This window comes from Fistularia commersonii, chromosome 24 (genome assembly GCF_037954325.1).
Source record: "Fistularia commersonii isolate RoL2024-O1a breed Wild chromosome 24, RoL_Fcom_v1.0, whole genome shotgun sequence".
In the NCBI taxonomy this organism is placed as follows: Eukaryota; Metazoa; Chordata; class Actinopteri; order Syngnathiformes; family Fistulariidae; genus Fistularia; species Fistularia commersonii.
In genome coordinates this window covers 11,242,875-11,260,131 of record NC_141307.1, presented here as the reverse complement: position 1 = coordinate 11,260,131, position 17,257 = coordinate 11,242,875, and the positions used below count along the sequence as shown (strand labels likewise).

Below are 17,257 nucleotides of genomic sequence, written 5' to 3'. Positions count from 1 at the left end.
GTTGTGTAAATCAGGTCTGCTGCTCTCTGCAGCCTTTTCTAATTGGGTCTGCACTCTCTCTGACTCACACACACACACACACACACACACACACACACACACACACACACACACACACACACACACACACACATATATATATATATATATACATGTGTTTATGTGTGTATGCCCTCAGGCTCAGATCGATACGCACCGGTATCGCCCGATCAGATAAATTTGGGTTTGGGTTTAGACAAACGAATAGAAAAAACGAATAAAAAAAAAAGAAAATTGGTACTTTGTCTCCACCTGTGTACGTAAAAGTGGCAAAGCTCCATTAAAGTGTGTGTGTGTGTTTGTGTGTGTGAGTGTGTGTGTGTGTAATATAAAAAGAACCGCTGCTCATTATCACATTACCCCCACCCCTAACCCCCTTCTTCACCTTACCAGAAGCCGGAGCTGGCTGGAGAAGGAGGACCACCCCAGTTCAGCCCCTGAACCCCACACCCACGCCCACGCAGGGTGCAGAGACCCTGGTTCCTGAACCGTCCAGGATGGTGTGGGAGAGAAGGGGGCTGTTCGGAAGCGGAAACAGTTAAAATGTAACGGAAAAGATGGTTATTTAACGTAATATATAGACCCGTGTGCTCACTTAGCGCGCACAATTATGGCACAATTACGCGCAAATGACCTCGACGTTTTTGGGTCACGAAAACCAAATAAGAAGACAATTCGGTATTAAAATCTATACTTATTCATATCCACGAGCCTACTGCGTCACTTCCGGATTTAAGGACCATATACTCCAAAAGCGAGAGGTTTTTAGCGTCGTGCGTAAAAACGCACCCTACTTTGTTTGGTGACTTGTTTAGTGAAGTTAAATTTTTATTTTATTTTGGCAATTATGACGCCATCACGTCGCTCACAAAGGATAATTATATTTATTATTATTATTATTATTATTATTATTATTATTATTATTATTATTATTATTATAGCGTCCAACGTGACACCATTGAATTCAATCGCGTCTCTCAGCGGGTAAAGCGATGCGTAAAAAGAGATTTATATGGCTATATATATTTGTATTTTTTAGTTAAAAAAATAGCAGCATTAAAGAATTTCCCCGATGGGAATCGATAAAGTGTTATTATCTTATCTTATCTTATCTTATCACAGTGAGTAATGGAATTAAAAAAATGATACTGAATAGCTTCCAGGCAGTTTGTTTGCATCCGGTGCTCAGTGGGTGACGTCACACCGCCGCGCCGCGCGATTGGAGAGACGCATTCCGCAGGGAGGCGACGGAAAGCTTTTACGCACGGCGCGTTTTTTCTTTATTTTTTTCCCCCTCAGCAAGATGGCGCCTCCAAACCCCCTCCGGCGGGCCCGCTCGTAAATCCGTTGCTGTTTATGAAAATTTACAACGCGGCCATTCCAACTTTACGACGCGTCCTCGCCTGCGATTGGCCCGCGGCCGGTCACGTGGTTGACAACCCGTGAACATGAACTTTTTTCTTTATATATATCATTTCCAATAGCGGGATGGAACAGCCATTCATTTAAGGCTCTCGGGCTCGAACCGGCCGCGCCGCAAACCTGCTCACGTCTCTTATTCATATAATTACAAGTATTATTTTTATCGATTATTATTTTTATCCCCTCCACTCGGAGTTCAGCTATGTTTGTCGATACGCGATCGGATAGTACGTGTGATTGGATGAGCGGAAGGATCCCCCGGTTCCCCCCCACCCCCACCTCACCTCACCCCGGGGGGACCCCGACACCCAAACCGCCCCCCGTGGATTTCCGTCCGGACACCCCGCCGCCGGAGACTTCGGCCACCGCACCTGTCCGCCTGACCCTCCACCTCCACCTCCACCTCCGCAAAGGTAAGACACCCGAATCCAACGTGTGCGTGTGAGAGAGAGAGGATGCGGGTGCGTGAGTGAAGTTATTTGTCACAAAGGGCGCATTTGTGCGCCCGAACCGGGCTCCAGCTGCGCTTTAGCTGGCTGGCTGGCTGGCTGGCTGGATGGATGGATGGATTGATGGATGGATGGATGAATGGATGGATGACGGGCGTGCATCGCACAGTTGCGTGTGTGTGTTTGCGTATGTTTTGGCATGCATCCCCGTGCTGTGAGCGAGCTGTCAATGCCGCATTTGTTGTTTTGGTTGTTGTTGTTGTTGTTGTGTTTCTGCCGGGGTGGCGGCTGAGCGGCTCTGCGCTTTGACGCCCTCCAGTGGGAGCACCGGGGCAGCGCCCGCTTCTCCCTCAGCCTCCCCGTGGGCGCTTGCCGGCTGCGAGGCCCTTTTTTATCCACGACATGACACGATCCAAACGTGTCCGTGCTGAATTCACCCATTCATTAATCCATCCACTCATTGATCCCACATGTGGCGTTGCGTAATCACATATTGCGTATGACCTTGTGGTGACACTTTAATAACACTGATCTGTGAATATATTTGTGCAAATTGTTTCGCTTATTTGCCACTATCTGTGCATGTTGACCTCTCTGACGTATGTGGTAATACATTTATAAATATAGAATATATAGATAAATATATATATGAGGATGACGGAAATCCCGCCCGAGATATCGCGATGTGAGAGCGGCTAAACGCCCGTCTCTCCGCAGTGTCCTTCCGGTTTATTATCAAGGGGGTCTGGTTGGAAAAACGCATCATGAATGCGTTATAATGACTTTATAACACACAACTTGACATGCGTTTGTACTCGCTCACACACCTCAGGAGTGTAAGTGTGTGAACGACCCCCCCCTTCCTTATTTAGTTCCCTGGGTGTGTCCTCGACTCCATTTCAGGGGTAATGATTTTCGTGGGAACTTTGTTGCCATTGGCCCGGCCATAAATCAGCTGTTCCCCCCCCCCCAACTCCTTTTTGGGTTGCGGGCCCCGGCAGCAGCACGGATCTCGCCTTCTGGGGGCTCTCGGTTGAACAAAGGGGCAACGCATACCCGAAATTGTATATGTATGATATATATGGCTGGTTGTTTTTGTCAGTGGCGCAGGACCGGGCTTGTGCACGCCGCGGAACGCGTCTGTGCCCTCCAGATAGTGAGAAAGGGAGCCATAAAAATTCCACAAGGTGGGAAACAGAGGGTCTATATTAAGGGCTGCGTGGGGGTTCCATTCTTGATGATTTTTTTAATTTAATGTTTTACCGGTGTTTGGTAACGCGGACGCGGACGCGGGGAGCGACCACGGTTGATATTGGAGTTAGAGAGATACTTTATTACGAGGTAAATGGATTATGAGACAATAAATACCCCTTTAAAAAAGCCATGATGTCACTTTTGCTGTCTTAATTTCACGTACTCCCCACAAACACACACACACACGCAAACTAAAATTAATGACAATCCAATATACCTATTCGTGCATTTTACTTATACGTCCGAAACTCTGTTGTTTTTTTTCTTTATTTTTCAATTATTATTTTCATTTTTTCCCATGCAATACTTCGTGGGAACGAAATAATAAGGTTGAAAATGCACAATAAAAAAGCTCGTGAATCCATCGTTTGGCACCAGCACGCCAGTGAAGGAGCGATCGCAATGGCTCACACACACAGGCGCGTACACGCGTCTTGTATTTAAGGAAAATGCAATAATCTCATTGTGATTTAAGTGTGTGTACGCGCTTGTATGCGTGTGCATTGAGGGATATCGACATTCAGTGAGCGTCCAAATCCGACTCGCAAATGTGCGATCACACACACACACCCACACACTTTCTCTAAATGTAGCACACCTTTGCGTGTAATAAACTCGAGGTTTACAGTTAACGTTTATTTTGCACAATGATTTAAATAAAATGTGTGTGTGTGTCAGGGAGGTGTATCCCTGTTCAATAAGATTTTAATCCAACGGACTATTTTTTTAAAAATCCCATCGCATCACGCATATTGTGACGGCATCATTCCCGCGGTGTATCCTTCCGCAGCCACCCGGCGTATTGATTCGCAGCCGCTCTGTATTTTTTTTTTTTTTTTTTGCCGCAATGGTCGTTAACCTCCGAATGACCCCCGCTTGGAGTCGCAGACAGACAGTGCAACGTTTGCGCCAGAGGATGGCGCACCACGACAACCCAAAAAAAAAAGCAAAAAAAAAAAAAAAAAAAAAAAAAAAAGCAGGAGAAGGCGGGTTTTTTTTTTTTTTTTTGGAACCGGGCCCCGAGGAGCGCACGGAGGCGCGCGTCCTCCACCCAGCTTTTTTTTTTTTTTTTTTTTTCCCTATCCCTCCATACCCCGCCCGACGCGCACGACTTTACCTCCGGAGGTCACCGAGCAGGATTTACGACTGGTCAACAAAAGCACGTGATTCCCCGCCGTACCCCCATATTTGGGCGCCTACGTAGGAGAGAATCAAGTCCATGTCCCCCCCCTGCTCATTTCCATAATTCATCATAAATTGTGCGCCGGGGTGCTCTAGGACGCGCGAAACGCGCAAGAGTCACAAATCAAGCGCACCGAGGGGGTTTTGTGATTTTTTTTTAAATGCCATTATTTCTTTTTTGAGAGAAATAACAATTAAAAAGGGGGTTAGAGAAAAGGGCGCAGGCGGACTTTCAACAAATGAGCTCTTATTTCGTGAACTCATTCTGCGGTCGCTATCCGAATGGCGCGGACTTCCAGTTGCATAATTACGGGGATCACGGCTCGGGGAACGAGCAGTACCGGGAACCGGCGGCCGTGCACGCCGGTAGGTACGGCTATGGCTACAACGGCATGGACCTGACGGTCGGGCGGGCCGGCGCCGGACACTTTGTGGGCGAGCGGACGGCCGGCTACTCCCCGAATCACCCGGCGGCGGCGGCGGCGGCGGCCCCCTCGGCGGAGGCGGTGAGATACGCGCAGTCCGCCGGCGCGTCGCCCCTTCCGGTGTCGGCCGGCGGCTCGTCACGCGTGGACGAGTCGCGGCACCGAGCCGCGAAGAACTCCGCGGCGGGCCCGGCGATGCTCCTCGGTCGTGGGTGCGCGTCCAAAGCCGCGGAGGAGGTGGGGGAGGAAGAAGAAGAGGAGGAGGAGGAGGAGGTGGTGCAGGGGGAGGTGGAGAAAGCCGCCGCGGGAAGCGCACCGGCGACCCCACAGAACACCACCGACGCCACGCAGCCTCAGATCTACCCGTGGATGAGGAAGCTCCACATCAGCCATGGTAAAGCCCTCTCTTGCGCCTACAAAAAATGAAAAACTTTTCCCACACGGGGCCCCGATTTGACAGCTGACGAACAAAAATTCAAAAAAACACGACTGCTTAGTCTGTAGTGGGTTATTTGCGTCGTTATTTGGATAGAAAACGCGCGTTGCGTACAATATTTACGGTCTTGCAACCCCGCTCCCCAATACACCAAAAAGGGAAAAAACAACTTTTTCTCCACGCGTGGCGCGGATTTGACAGCTGACTGACAGAAAATATAAAAAAAATAAATCATTCTATTCAGATGACAGCGTGAGTCCGTGAAAGGTGATTCGTGCGTGGAGGAGCGCAGCGTGGAAATATGGGCGTCAAACGCGCGTTTTTTATCATATTTACGGTCAAAGTCTTGCAACCCGCTCCAAAAAATAAATAAATCAAATAAAAGAGACAAAATAAAGTTTTTTCACGGTGAGCACGGATCTTACAGCTGACTTTAAAAAATAAAAATAAATGGATCCATCCACATGACAGCTTCAATCTGTAAAGGGTTATATGTATCGATTTTATTCTTGCGTCAAGCGCACCGTGCCAATCTGGATGTAAAACACGCGTCTTTTTTTTAATATTTAAGGTCAAAGTCTTGCAAACCACTCCAAAAAGCAAAAATAAACAAAAGACAAAATAAATACAAATGTTTGGAAATAAATAAAACCACTGTCATGGCCGTATACATCTGGAAAGGGAGGAATTATTGGCGCGTCAACGCGCGTTTTTCTTTTTGGCACATTCACGGTCAAAGTCTTGCAAAGCCGCTCCAAAAAAACAGAAATATCAATAAAATCACAGTGGATTCTTCTTATTAATGTTAACGCCCCCCTCCTCCCTCCACACGTGTGTGTCCCCCCACAAAAACCCACCCACCACGTCAAGATTTGTCCGGACCGGAGGGCAAGAGAGCCAGGACTGCTTACACCCGGTACCAGACCCTGGAGCTGGAGAAGGAGTTCCACTTCAACCGGTACCTGACCCGCAGGCGGAGGATCGAGATCGCCCACGCCCTCTGCCTCTCGGAGAGACAGATCAAAATCTGGTTCCAGAACCGCAGGATGAAGTGGAAGAAGGACAACAAGCTGAAGAGCATGAGCATGGCCGCGGCCGGCGGGGGGGGCTACAGGCCCTGATACCTCCTCCACCTCCACCTCCACCTCATCATCATCATCATCCTTAGAAGACAAAAAAAATTAAAAGAAAGATGTTTGGCATAGGGACTTCTCATAAACCTTGAGGCGCAGAGACCCCCCCCCCCCATCATCCGCCCTCCCTTCCCAGTCCACTTTATGTATTGCTCAATGTTATTTCCTTTCTATGTCATATATGCATAAGGCCTATGCGAGTTTAAATTAAAAAAAAAAAATCATAAACAGACACACACACATTATGTACAGTTCTGTCTAGATTTAGAAGAAGGAGAGAAAAATGAGGTATTTGTTAAATTATTTCTTTGTTCAAGATTGAAAATAATTATGATAATGATAATAAAAAAAAGCCTGAAATGCTCCGCAGATAATTCCAGTGAGATGATTTTTTTTTGTCGAATGCAAACCATAATAAGCAGAATGTTGTTGTTTAGCGTTCCCCGTGTATGCGCTGCCTATCTATGTATTTATTTGTTTGTTGTTTCACACAACTTGCTTCCAAAAGTAGACTAAGAAAAGTGTATTATTGCTATTATGCTGTGTGTTTGTGTGCGTATGTATGAGTATGTGTGTATGTGTATGTGTGTGTGCACGCGGGCATCGTGGAGGTGTATATGGACCTTCTGTACAGTATAGCTGTGCCTTGTATAAGTGTTTCCCGCAGGGGCTTCGTTGTCCACCTGGGTGTAATAACATTTTAGTAATCCCCTCCTAACACACTCCCTCTACTAGCACCCTCGTCCTGCGTGGAAATCTCCCCACGCTGTGGAATCTCTCCTTCATGTAAAGCCCCATCCCCATGTTGTGATGAGCTTCTCATTTTTATTCTTATTTTTTGGTTTGTAAATTTTTTTTTTTTTTTTTTTGTAAAAAAAAAAAGACTGGAAGTTAATAACATAATTATAACAGTGTTGCTGATGAAAATGATAATAAAACTTTCTACTGGAATGGTGACGCGCGTCTCCTTTTTATTTGAAATGTGTAAAAAGGTTGCCAAAAAAGGGCCCAGAAAAACCAACAGGTCCCCCTTCCACTCTTATGTTAATAAACAAAAGCATCTTGTTTTACTCACCAGCCTGTTGATCTGTGTGAGTGTGTGTGTGTGGAGGGGTTACTTGGAATGGCTGGCTCAGCTACTTACACACACACACACACACACACACACACGCACAAATACACACCATAAACTTTATTAGCACCCACCACCCTGGCTCTTTGACATTTGGGCACTAAATGAATGGGGCAGGGGGTATGGTGTGTGTGTGAGTGTGTGTGTGTGTGTGTCGTCTATGAATTAGATCGTAAAAATCATCCGGAGCGCGTCCAGATAGGCTCACTGGCCATAAACGGTCACGTGGTGGCCATTAAAGTAAGTTTTATGGTTTTGGGGAGTTGACAGTATATTCCACCTAACATATAATCGCACCGACGAAGAGGCTGCGTCTGACTCTTCCTCCTGCGGCTCCCGGCGTCACTTCAACGATCGCTGGTTACTTAACTTTATTTTTTTTTTCAATTTTTTGCTTACTTTTTTTTAATTCCCGGTGAGCACCGGAACCTAAAAAAAAAAACAACCGAAAAAAAAAGAAACACGGCCCCGGAATGTGCGCCTCGTCTCCGGGTGAGTCTCATGACCAACCTCCTGGTTGTTGCTCTTGTTGCTGTTGTTGTTGTTTTTGTTGTTGTTGTTGTTGTTGTTGTTGTTGTTGTTGCTGGTCTCCATCCGCCCCCATTAGCCCGGGCAGATGCAGATGCTGCGCAGGGTCCGGCTTCATTTTAATTGCTTCCTCCACTTCCACCCTGTCCTAACTTGTTTCCCCTCCATCTGCGCGCGGAACTCATAATCCGTTTCTACATGTGTGTGTGTGAGTGTGTGTGTGTGAGTGTGTGTGAGGGGGTAATTATCTGTCCGTGTTCATTTCCGCCCACGGTTCTCCAAGAGGTCTCGCAGACCACGGGCCAGAAAAAAACGTTTGTGTCTGTGTGTATGTGTGTGTGTATGTGTGTGTACGTGTGTGTTTCCTGTCTTGAGATGATAACTTTATTGGGGAGGGGGGTTATTTGTTGATGATGAAGAGGATGATGAGACTCAAATGTTAGCTGTTTTCTTGAGGGTAAACAGAACAGGAACAACACACTCACACACACACACACACACACACACACACAGGTGGGGATGGTACATATATAGTATAGATATATACATTGGGGTGTAAGGTGGTGGTGGGGGTCCCACCTGTTTCCAGAATTATTGATAAATCCATTGGTGGTGTGTGTGTTTGTGTGTGGCTAAGGGTTGAGGTCATGTATACACACACACACACACACACACCTCAAAAAATAAGTTCCAGTGAAGAGAAAAGGCCCGCTTCAGCCTTCAAGGTGGTGCAGCGGAATGGGAGCTGCACCACCTCTTGCGGCTCACACACACACGCATACGCACACGCCGACCTGTTTAAAAGCACAAACAAATCGAGAGTGGCTATTTGAAAATGAAAATGACACACACACACACACACCCCAACTACCCGCCATCCTTGACGGGGTAATTTCGCCGATGCTCCGCGCGGCGCCGCGCCAGGACGCGCTGCGGCGGGTTCATCCGCAGGTCAGCCACGGCGCGCCCGCGGAGGAATCTGCATCCTCCCGGAGCCGCCAGCAGAGCCCGCTTTAGGGCCAAGTTCACCGGCGGCGAGTACACGCAGGGCCACACACACGCACATGTATGAGGAGTATCTGTGTGTGCGCGCTCCTGCAAGTTACGGTTGACTTATTTGCATATTTCATAGCACAATTAGTCTTGACGCGGGTGCGGTTGTGGGACTACACTCCGTGGCGGAAGGATATCACGTCTTTTTTTTGTTATTTCCTTTAGTAATTATGACATTTGTGGAAAATGATCTGTCGTGAGGGTGGGGAAGAGGGAGAGGGAAGGTGGTTGTGGTGGTAGGGGTCAAAAGTTGAACCCCCCAGTCATCTGTCCCCCTCCGCGCACGGTGCCAGCCTCAGAATGGCGATCTTGACTCCGCGCACAAAAGACGGAATGGCTTGGAGTTACATATGTCGCGGTGTGCACTCCAGGTGAACCCTGGAAGCGCGGTGACCTTTTTTTTCTGGGGGGGGGGGGGTCCCCTCCCCTTTGCTCTCTCTCTCTCTCTCTCTCTCTCTCACACACACACACACACCACTCATACACACCCATCCGTCCCCCTTGGCAACAAGAGTGAGTGTCTGGCGTTTTATTAGGGGCGGTTGATTGGTGAATTTCCTTTGAATAAATCGCATTGGATATGTTTTAAGGAGGGGGGGGACATTTGCATTTTGAGGATTGATACCCTCGACCCGGTCACGGGGGTGATGGGGAGGCCCCGCAGCCCATGAACCCCCCACCACCACCACCACCATCCCCTTAAAACATTTTCTCTCCCTGATCAGCTGAATGGAGAAGAAAACCGAAATGGCACAGATGTTTTCTTTCTTTTTTTTATTGTTTTCTGACAAAGAGAAGAGGAGGGGGGCAAAAAAAATCAATTTGTTATATTTTATTATCGTTATTCGGTGGAGCTGCGACAAACGGCGGCAGGAAAAATCCAAAACAATATCCAAAACAAACCGCCGTTAAAGCAAAACGCATGAAGAAGTCACAAGGAAACGAACAAAATTGTCGTGTTACACCCCAACCCCCCAGAAAAGAAGGATCACTCCACCTGTTATGAATCGTGGAATGGATGAATAATTCTTGTGCTATGAATATTTGTCATTATCAGTATTACTAGTAATAGTACTATTTATTAATTATAGCAGTAATGGCCATAGAAGACTCCAACTATTACTAGTTATACTAATATTGTTTGGTTGCTGGAGCAGTATATTGGTATTATAATCAGCATTCCCATTCTAAGAATTTTCATCATAATTCTAATCAAATATGACGTTTAAGTAATACATTCATATTGCTCTTTACTCATATTACTATTATTATTATTATTATTATTATTATTATTATTATTATTATTATTATTATTATAACTATAGCCTCCCGCAACCTTGAGTGCAGGATAAGTGGTGGATGGATGGATAATTATTGCTACTATTATTATTAATATTATTATTAGAAATACTATAATTGTTATCATTTGTAGTAGCAGGATCATCATCATCTCCATTTTCATGATAATAATTATTATTGTATTATTGGTGTTATTATAATGGTTGACTTACGAGCGCTAAATATTTTGCAGCTTTTGAACACGCACACACACACACACATATATGTGTGTATTCAAGATGAGTTACAGGTGCTTTTGTGCTATTTCGTCTTATTTCATGGCCCTATTTTCATGCATGTATATTCCAAGTGCGTCCTCTGCGCTCTGCATACGGGTCGCTCCATCTTATTTGCCGATACACAGGCGTTCCCATAAAAGAAATTAAATATGTTTTATCGCCGGAATTCCGGGCAGTCGTGCGGAAGGCATGGCGGGGCGGGCAGCAGGGGGCGGAGGTTTTTTTTTTTTCGTTCGTCCCCGCGTAAAAAAGGCGAAGAAAGACCTTGCAAGAGCCACCTGCAATCCGTCACCATCGCAGCGCACTTTCTCTGATCATCCACATTTACAGTAAGCTGTCAGCGTGATGTATACGCTTGGAATAGACCTTCACTCCACGGCGAGGAGGTCTGAAACGGAACACTCCGGCTCTTGGGCTTGAGCATCCCAGCGCGGTGACGGAGCAAATCCAGTCCCCAAGTGGGCACGACAGCCCCCAGACCCTTAATTTTCACTTTAAATATATTTTTTCCTCTTAAACTGCACTGCTATTGGCCTTTGGTAACATTCGCTGAGGGTGCCAAATGCGTAAATACGCACAGCCGCGGCGCGTTCAGGCCTTCGTGCCTCAACTTCTTCTGTCTGTGGAGTATAAAAATAAAATAAATTAAATACAACGAGAAATGTCACAGCGAGGCAACTGTCACGGGGAGATGGCCGTGATTCACTCACGGGTGACCCCCGCGGTAAAGTGGATAATAGCCGGGTCTATGTCTACGCACGGAGTGATATATATATATATATATATATACACACACACACACACACACACACACACACTCACACATATATATATATACATATATATATATGTATATATATATATATATATAAAAGGGGATCACGTTGATGTTTTGACTTACAGGTGGTCCTCTCGGCCCTGGGGGGGTGGATGGCGTGGGAGTGGGGGGGGGTGTAACCGCGGGCCGGTGGCTAGTCAGCTGACATCTACAGTAACTGAAAAGGTGATGACGACTTAAATGTGCGTGTGTGTCTGTGTGTGTGTGTGTTTGTTTTCCAGCTGCCAAATAAAAAATATTCAGAAATAAAAGATCGTAGAGGGATAGAATAGTAATAAACAGAATAGTAATAAATTATTGAATAATAAGATATCAATAAATAAATAAATGAATAGGATGTACCTGGCTGAGGAGATGCTGGAAGCGGTGTGTGTCCCCGAGTCTGTGTATGTGTGTGTGTGTGTGTGTGTTGAGAGAGCCTTCCTCACAGATGCATCAGGCTTTTTAAACTGGACACCACCCAGCCTGCTCCATGCAAGAAAAAAAAAGAAAAGTCCAGGTCTGCTTCAACTGAAGTCCAAGTCCGGGGTGAAACCCGGGTCAGCACGTCTAACAGATATGAAAATGTCGCCCCTTTTTTTTCTGGGGGGGTCGTGGGTGGGTTGTTGGTTGGTTGGCTGTTTTGGGTGGTGTGGGGCGCCTTGTTGTTTAACAAAGACTGTCAATGGGCAAGATTAATCAGAAACAAAATGGAAACGGTGTCACGTCGGGGTCAGGCAGAGTTATCTGTGTTTCGCGGGGGTGGGTAGGTCGTGTGGAAAGAGGAGAAAAGCTTTTCAATATATCCGAAGTTTGGCCTCCTGGCTCTCCGCTGCAGAGGCCTTGTCGACGAGGACGCGAAGGAGCGTCTTTGCAGGGGTCGTGGTGGTGGCGGAGGGGGGGTCAGCATCTTCCTAGAGGGGGGTGGGGGGTGGATAGGGACGCTGCCACGGCCGAGAAAAGGGACCCGATCTCGGGAGCGGAGGTGAACGGTAAGACGGTGTATAACACCCTGGGGAGGGGGGTAATAAATTAGTTATAGCTCTTTCTGTTTTAATATAAAGCGGGATGTGTCATATTATGCTTATTAACGTAAGGGGGGGGGGGTCTTGTTACCGTCATCTCCTCGGAGTGGCGTGGACGCGCGGATTTGCGTGGCGAAATGTTGATGTTAGAATATTGGCTGATTAATTGGGAGCCAGTGGCAAAAAGTGCGTTTTTTTTTAATTGAGTTTGATGGTTGTTTTTTTTTTTTGCTGGTGTTTGTCGTGGGCATGTCGCGTGGATGTACGTCCACGGACGGCTCACAGCGTCCCCTTCGGTGTTGGTGTGATGACACACCGTAACACGGTTAAGCGTCAGTCCACGTGTCGTGGGGAGACAATACAACATAGAAAATGAGTTCGGCTTGCTTATTATATAGTTATAACAATTTAGCAAACCCCCTTAAGTGCGAAGGAGCTTGTGTGTGCGTGTTTCCATACACAAACGAGACGTTTTTTCAAGCCGCGGACACCCGTGAGCGTGGACGTGCGGCATCTGAGATAACACAACAAAAAGGGTGGTGTTTATTTATTTATTGATGCATTTATGTTATTTTGGCGTTTCCGGTCTTTGGCACATCCGCTCCGGGAGAAGAAGGAGAGGATTTAATTGTGTCAAAAGCAGTGCGGATGGAAGGATGGATGGAAGGATGGATGGAAGGATGGATGGAAGGATGGATGGAAGGATGGATGGAAGGATGGATGGATGGAAGGATGGAGGTGTATTTTTTTTTTTTTTTTTTTTTTGGAAATCCCTGTAAGTTTGTCTGCGGTAAACAAGTTTGACGGCTGGCGTGGGGTGATTTTTTTTTTTCTTTTTTTTTTTGCACGGTGTTATCCGTCCGCCGTGATTGAATGAGGCGAAGGCATACGTAAGCCGCTCGGCGTTGGCGGCGTTGGCGGTGCCCGCGCCGCGCTCTCCATTGGTTCCTGTTTACATGATGCCCACAGGAGCCGCCGTGATTGGTGGCGCTCGTCACGTGATCAGGCAACTTTGTACATTTGACAAGGGGGGAGTAGGAGGGTTCTGTGGAGATCAGAAAAACGACAGCGCGATAAAAATTAGTATTGTTGCACTTCCCAAATTAATGACCATGAGTTCCTACTTGATAAACTCCAACTACATCGAGCCGTCCTTCCCGCCGTGCGACGAGTACCAGCAGAGCGGATACCTCCCCAACCCCGGGGACTACTACGAGCGGCCGAAGGATCCGGGCTTCCCCCATCACGACGACTCATCCTACCCGAGGTCAAACTACGCCGAGTCGGGCTACGACTACAGTAACGTCCCTCCCGCCGTCGCCGCCGCCGCCGTCGACGACTTCCCGGACGGGCACCGCACGCAGCCGCAGCCGCCGCCGCCGCAGCCGCTCCCGCAGAGCCACGCTCCGCCGCGTCTCGGCGCGGCCCCGGACGCGAGTGGCATCAAGGACTGCGGGCTGGCCGGCGGCGAGGTGTACCCGGGCTTGGCGAAGGGGAAGGAGCCGGTGGTGTATCCATGGATGAAAAAGGTCCACGTTAGCACCGGTGAGTTACGGCCGAGTGGTAACAACGCCGTTATTACGGTGTAATAAGCACAAGACGCGCGTCGGGGCTCTTAACCGCGGCGATTTACGACGTACCGAGCAGCGGGGTCGGTAATTAAGGACCCTCGTAAATTTTATCACCCGTGTTCGTGTGTCTGGTGTGTGTGGGGGGGCGCCTTTGTTGGCGTGTTTGTTTTTTATCCCCCCGGCGGAAAAACCCCGGGGGCCCGAAAACGAGAGAAAAAAAAAAACAAAACACAAAAACAATTTTAACCGTTTCCGCATTCCACATCCAATTGACTCGAATGATAGTAATAATAATAAAAAAAAAGGCGTGTTTATTTGACCCCACACCCACCTCCACTCGGATTTAGTTCAAACGCTGCATGTAACACCTGCCTTCTTCCACGCCTGGAAATGGCGTTTTTTTTTTGTCCCCCCCCCTCCCCGCAAAAAAAAAAAACAACAAAAAAACAAAACAAAAAAAAAAAAAAACAACCACAGTCAATGCCAGTTACAACGGAGGAGTGCCCAAGAGGTCCCGCACCGCCTACACCCGCCAGCAGGCTCTGGAGCTGGAGAAGGAGTTCCACTTCAACCGGTACCTGACGCGGCGCAGGCGTGTGGAAATCGCGCACACCATGTGTCTGTCCGAGCGCCAGGTGAAGATCTGGTTCCAGAACCGGAGGATGAAGTGGAAGAAGGAGCACAAGCTGCCCAACACCAAGATCCGCACGTCCGGGTCCGGGTCCGGGTCGGGCTCGTCCGTGGCGGCCCAGCATCAGCATCAGCATCAGCAGCAGCAGCAGCAGCAGCAGCAGCAGCAGCAGATCAAACCAGGCCAGCAGCTCGTCCCCACGCCGTGCACGGCGGGCCTATAGTGCACGAACCGGAACCCACGAACCCAGCGACCCCGACCTACCCACTCACCCACCCACTCACCCACCCACTCATCCACCCACCCAGACTGAAATGGCCGATAACACAAGTGGAATTTGGACCGATTCTCAATATCACACGTACACGCACACGCACACACGTGGTGTTCCTTTGTGCCCCCCCCCCCCACTCCACGCCCTCCCCACGTCCCTTTTCCCGGTCATATAAGCTTGAAAACGCGCCATTGAAAACACAATGGCGGCAACTGAAGAGTCCATATATTTGTTTTATAATTATTATTATTATTGTTATTATTGCGAAAGAAGGATCACATACAAACACACACACGCGCGCCCGCGCGTAGAACTGATCAATGTATCGATACGGTTGGAAACGGAAGGTTTTATTTCTAATTTTTTTTTTTTTTGTATTATTATTATTACATGTTTTTTTTTCAATTGTTTTATTTTTGCATTGTTACTGCTCAGAAGAAGTTCCACGATACTTGAAAGTGATGAAGATGAGTGGGTCGGGTTTTTATTGTTGACCCCACCCCGCCCCACCCCACGGCACCCCAACCCACGCGTAAAAAAAAAATGTACATAGACAAATCAATTATGAAGGCACAACACGGAAGTCATGTCGTCATCCGGGGTTTTTAACTATTTTTTTTAAATGTTTGTCAGTGTCGTGGGATGTGTGTGTGTGTGTGTGTGTGTGTGTGTGTGTGCGCGTGTGTGTAAAGTGGGGGGGGGGTGTTGTAGTTCCATCCGTGCCTCTATAGTGCGTGTCCCCGTGTCGTGCTGTTGTTTTTTCCAAAAACTGTGAATCTTTGTTGGTGTGTCGGTTGTTTTGTTTGTTTGTTTGTTTGTTTGTTTATTTGTTGGTCCCAGTGATGGCCGTGGTGATGTAGGCCCTAGCGCACAGACTGAATCTGTCCCTGTGAAATAAACATGTGCTTCATTTATCACGCCCACTGGTTCTGGATACTATATACTTTCAGTGATATATGCATATATTTACTTCCATATGACATCCGTTCATATTTATTCTAGTGTTTGAGCGTCATGTCGGTCTGATTTGGTGGATGGGTGTGTGACGGCACCATCGGAAAGCTTTCATCCACCCGTATTCGTCTATTCCAAATTTTTAACCACCTTTTTTTCTTTTTTTTCTTTTTTAAAAAAAGGGGGAATTCTATTAAAAGTGTGGAATTTAAAAGAACCAAACCAAAAAAAAAAAAAAAAAAAACAAAACCAAAAAAAAAATAACAAGGAAAACATGTGACCCTTGCCCCCCCATTCCAGGACTATTTGTGCTTGTGTGTGTGTGTGTGTGTACACTGTTCTGGAATGCGTTGGCATGTCCGCGGATTCACCCATACTGTCGTGCCCGATCTTTCACGGATAAAGATGAGACGCGTTTGGGCGAATCAGCTGCCGCCGTACGTCTCCGAGGCTTGAAGTATCTGCACGGGAATCCCACGCCGTCGTCCAGGCCACACACGCGCTCCCAAAACCCCGGTCGCTCGCCGTTTACCAGGAGATCTCTGCAGCCTCGGAGCACCAGAGTGTGATTGTTGGTCACTACCTGCTAGATCCAAACAATAGAGGGTTCAGCCAGGGGACACGGTGGACTCGGACCAATCAGCAGCTGGCTGCACCTCTTGCGACCTCTTGACCTCCACGCGCATTCAGCGTTCAGACGATACATCAATTCCGAAACGGCGGAGAGGTTTCTTTTTTTTTTTTCTTCTTCTTCTCATTTTAGATTTGCCCCAGAGATGGCGTGGAAAGCCCTCTCGCCCCCCCCCCCCCCCCCCCATAAAAAACAAACAAAAAAAAAAGACAGGAAAATATTTCTATGTTTAGATTTGACTCTTAGCTGTGACTCTTGACTCCTAGCGTCGCCATTTAGTTTAATATGATTTGGCGCTAATGGCTCTATCTGTGCAAGAGGCATAAGGGAAGCAGAAGCGTTTGGTGGTAAATTAAATAAAAGTTAAAAAAAAAGGGAAAGGAAGAAAGAACAACCCCCCCCATGGCGTAAAATGCTCATATCGCCGTGGTACATTTTCATGCTAAAGCTCATTTATTCCATGTTCAATACGTCTAAAGGAGGCTGCAGGTGCGAGACGGGGAGGGGGTGGAGTGGGGGGGGCGACTGACGCCGATGCCACTCGGCCCCTGAGAAAGTTTAATGACAGTTTTTAAAAGTCGTCGGATACAATGCGGATAGAGGTCACTTCCAGCGTGCTGAAATTTTAATTCGCCCGTTCACGTGACCGCGTGAATAATGAATGCTCCCGGGGTCAGAAATAGACGTGATATTCTGCTCTATTTTCATTTGAAGTCGTGCACGG

The 17,257-nt window shown here is 47.4% G+C and overlaps 2 protein-coding genes across 2 annotated transcripts; both read left to right on the top strand.

The window, feature by feature from the left end:
* The first annotated feature begins 4,254 nt into the window (after positions 1 to 4,254).
* On the top strand, positions 4,255 to 7,285 carry hoxa5a (homeobox A5a). The gene is made up of 2 exons (XM_086171762.1): positions 4,255 to 5,165; positions 6,078 to 7,285. Exons 1-2 carry the CDS (start codon positions 4,586 to 4,588, stop codon positions 6,326 to 6,328), a joined length of 831 nt encoding a protein of 276 aa, XP_086027888.1. The 5' UTR covers positions 4,255 to 4,585; the 3' UTR covers positions 6,329 to 7,285.
* A 5,265-nt stretch (positions 7,286 to 12,550) lies between these two features.
* Positions 12,551 to 15,859, top strand: hoxa4a (homeobox A4a). The gene is made up of 2 exons (XM_086171761.1): positions 12,551 to 14,017; positions 14,521 to 15,859. The coding sequence occupies exons 1-2, from the start codon at positions 13,429 to 13,431 to the stop codon at positions 14,895 to 14,897; spliced, it is 966 nt and encodes a 321-aa protein (XP_086027887.1). The 5' UTR covers positions 12,551 to 13,428; the 3' UTR covers positions 14,898 to 15,859.
* Positions 15,860 to 17,257: the final 1,398 nt, after the last annotated feature.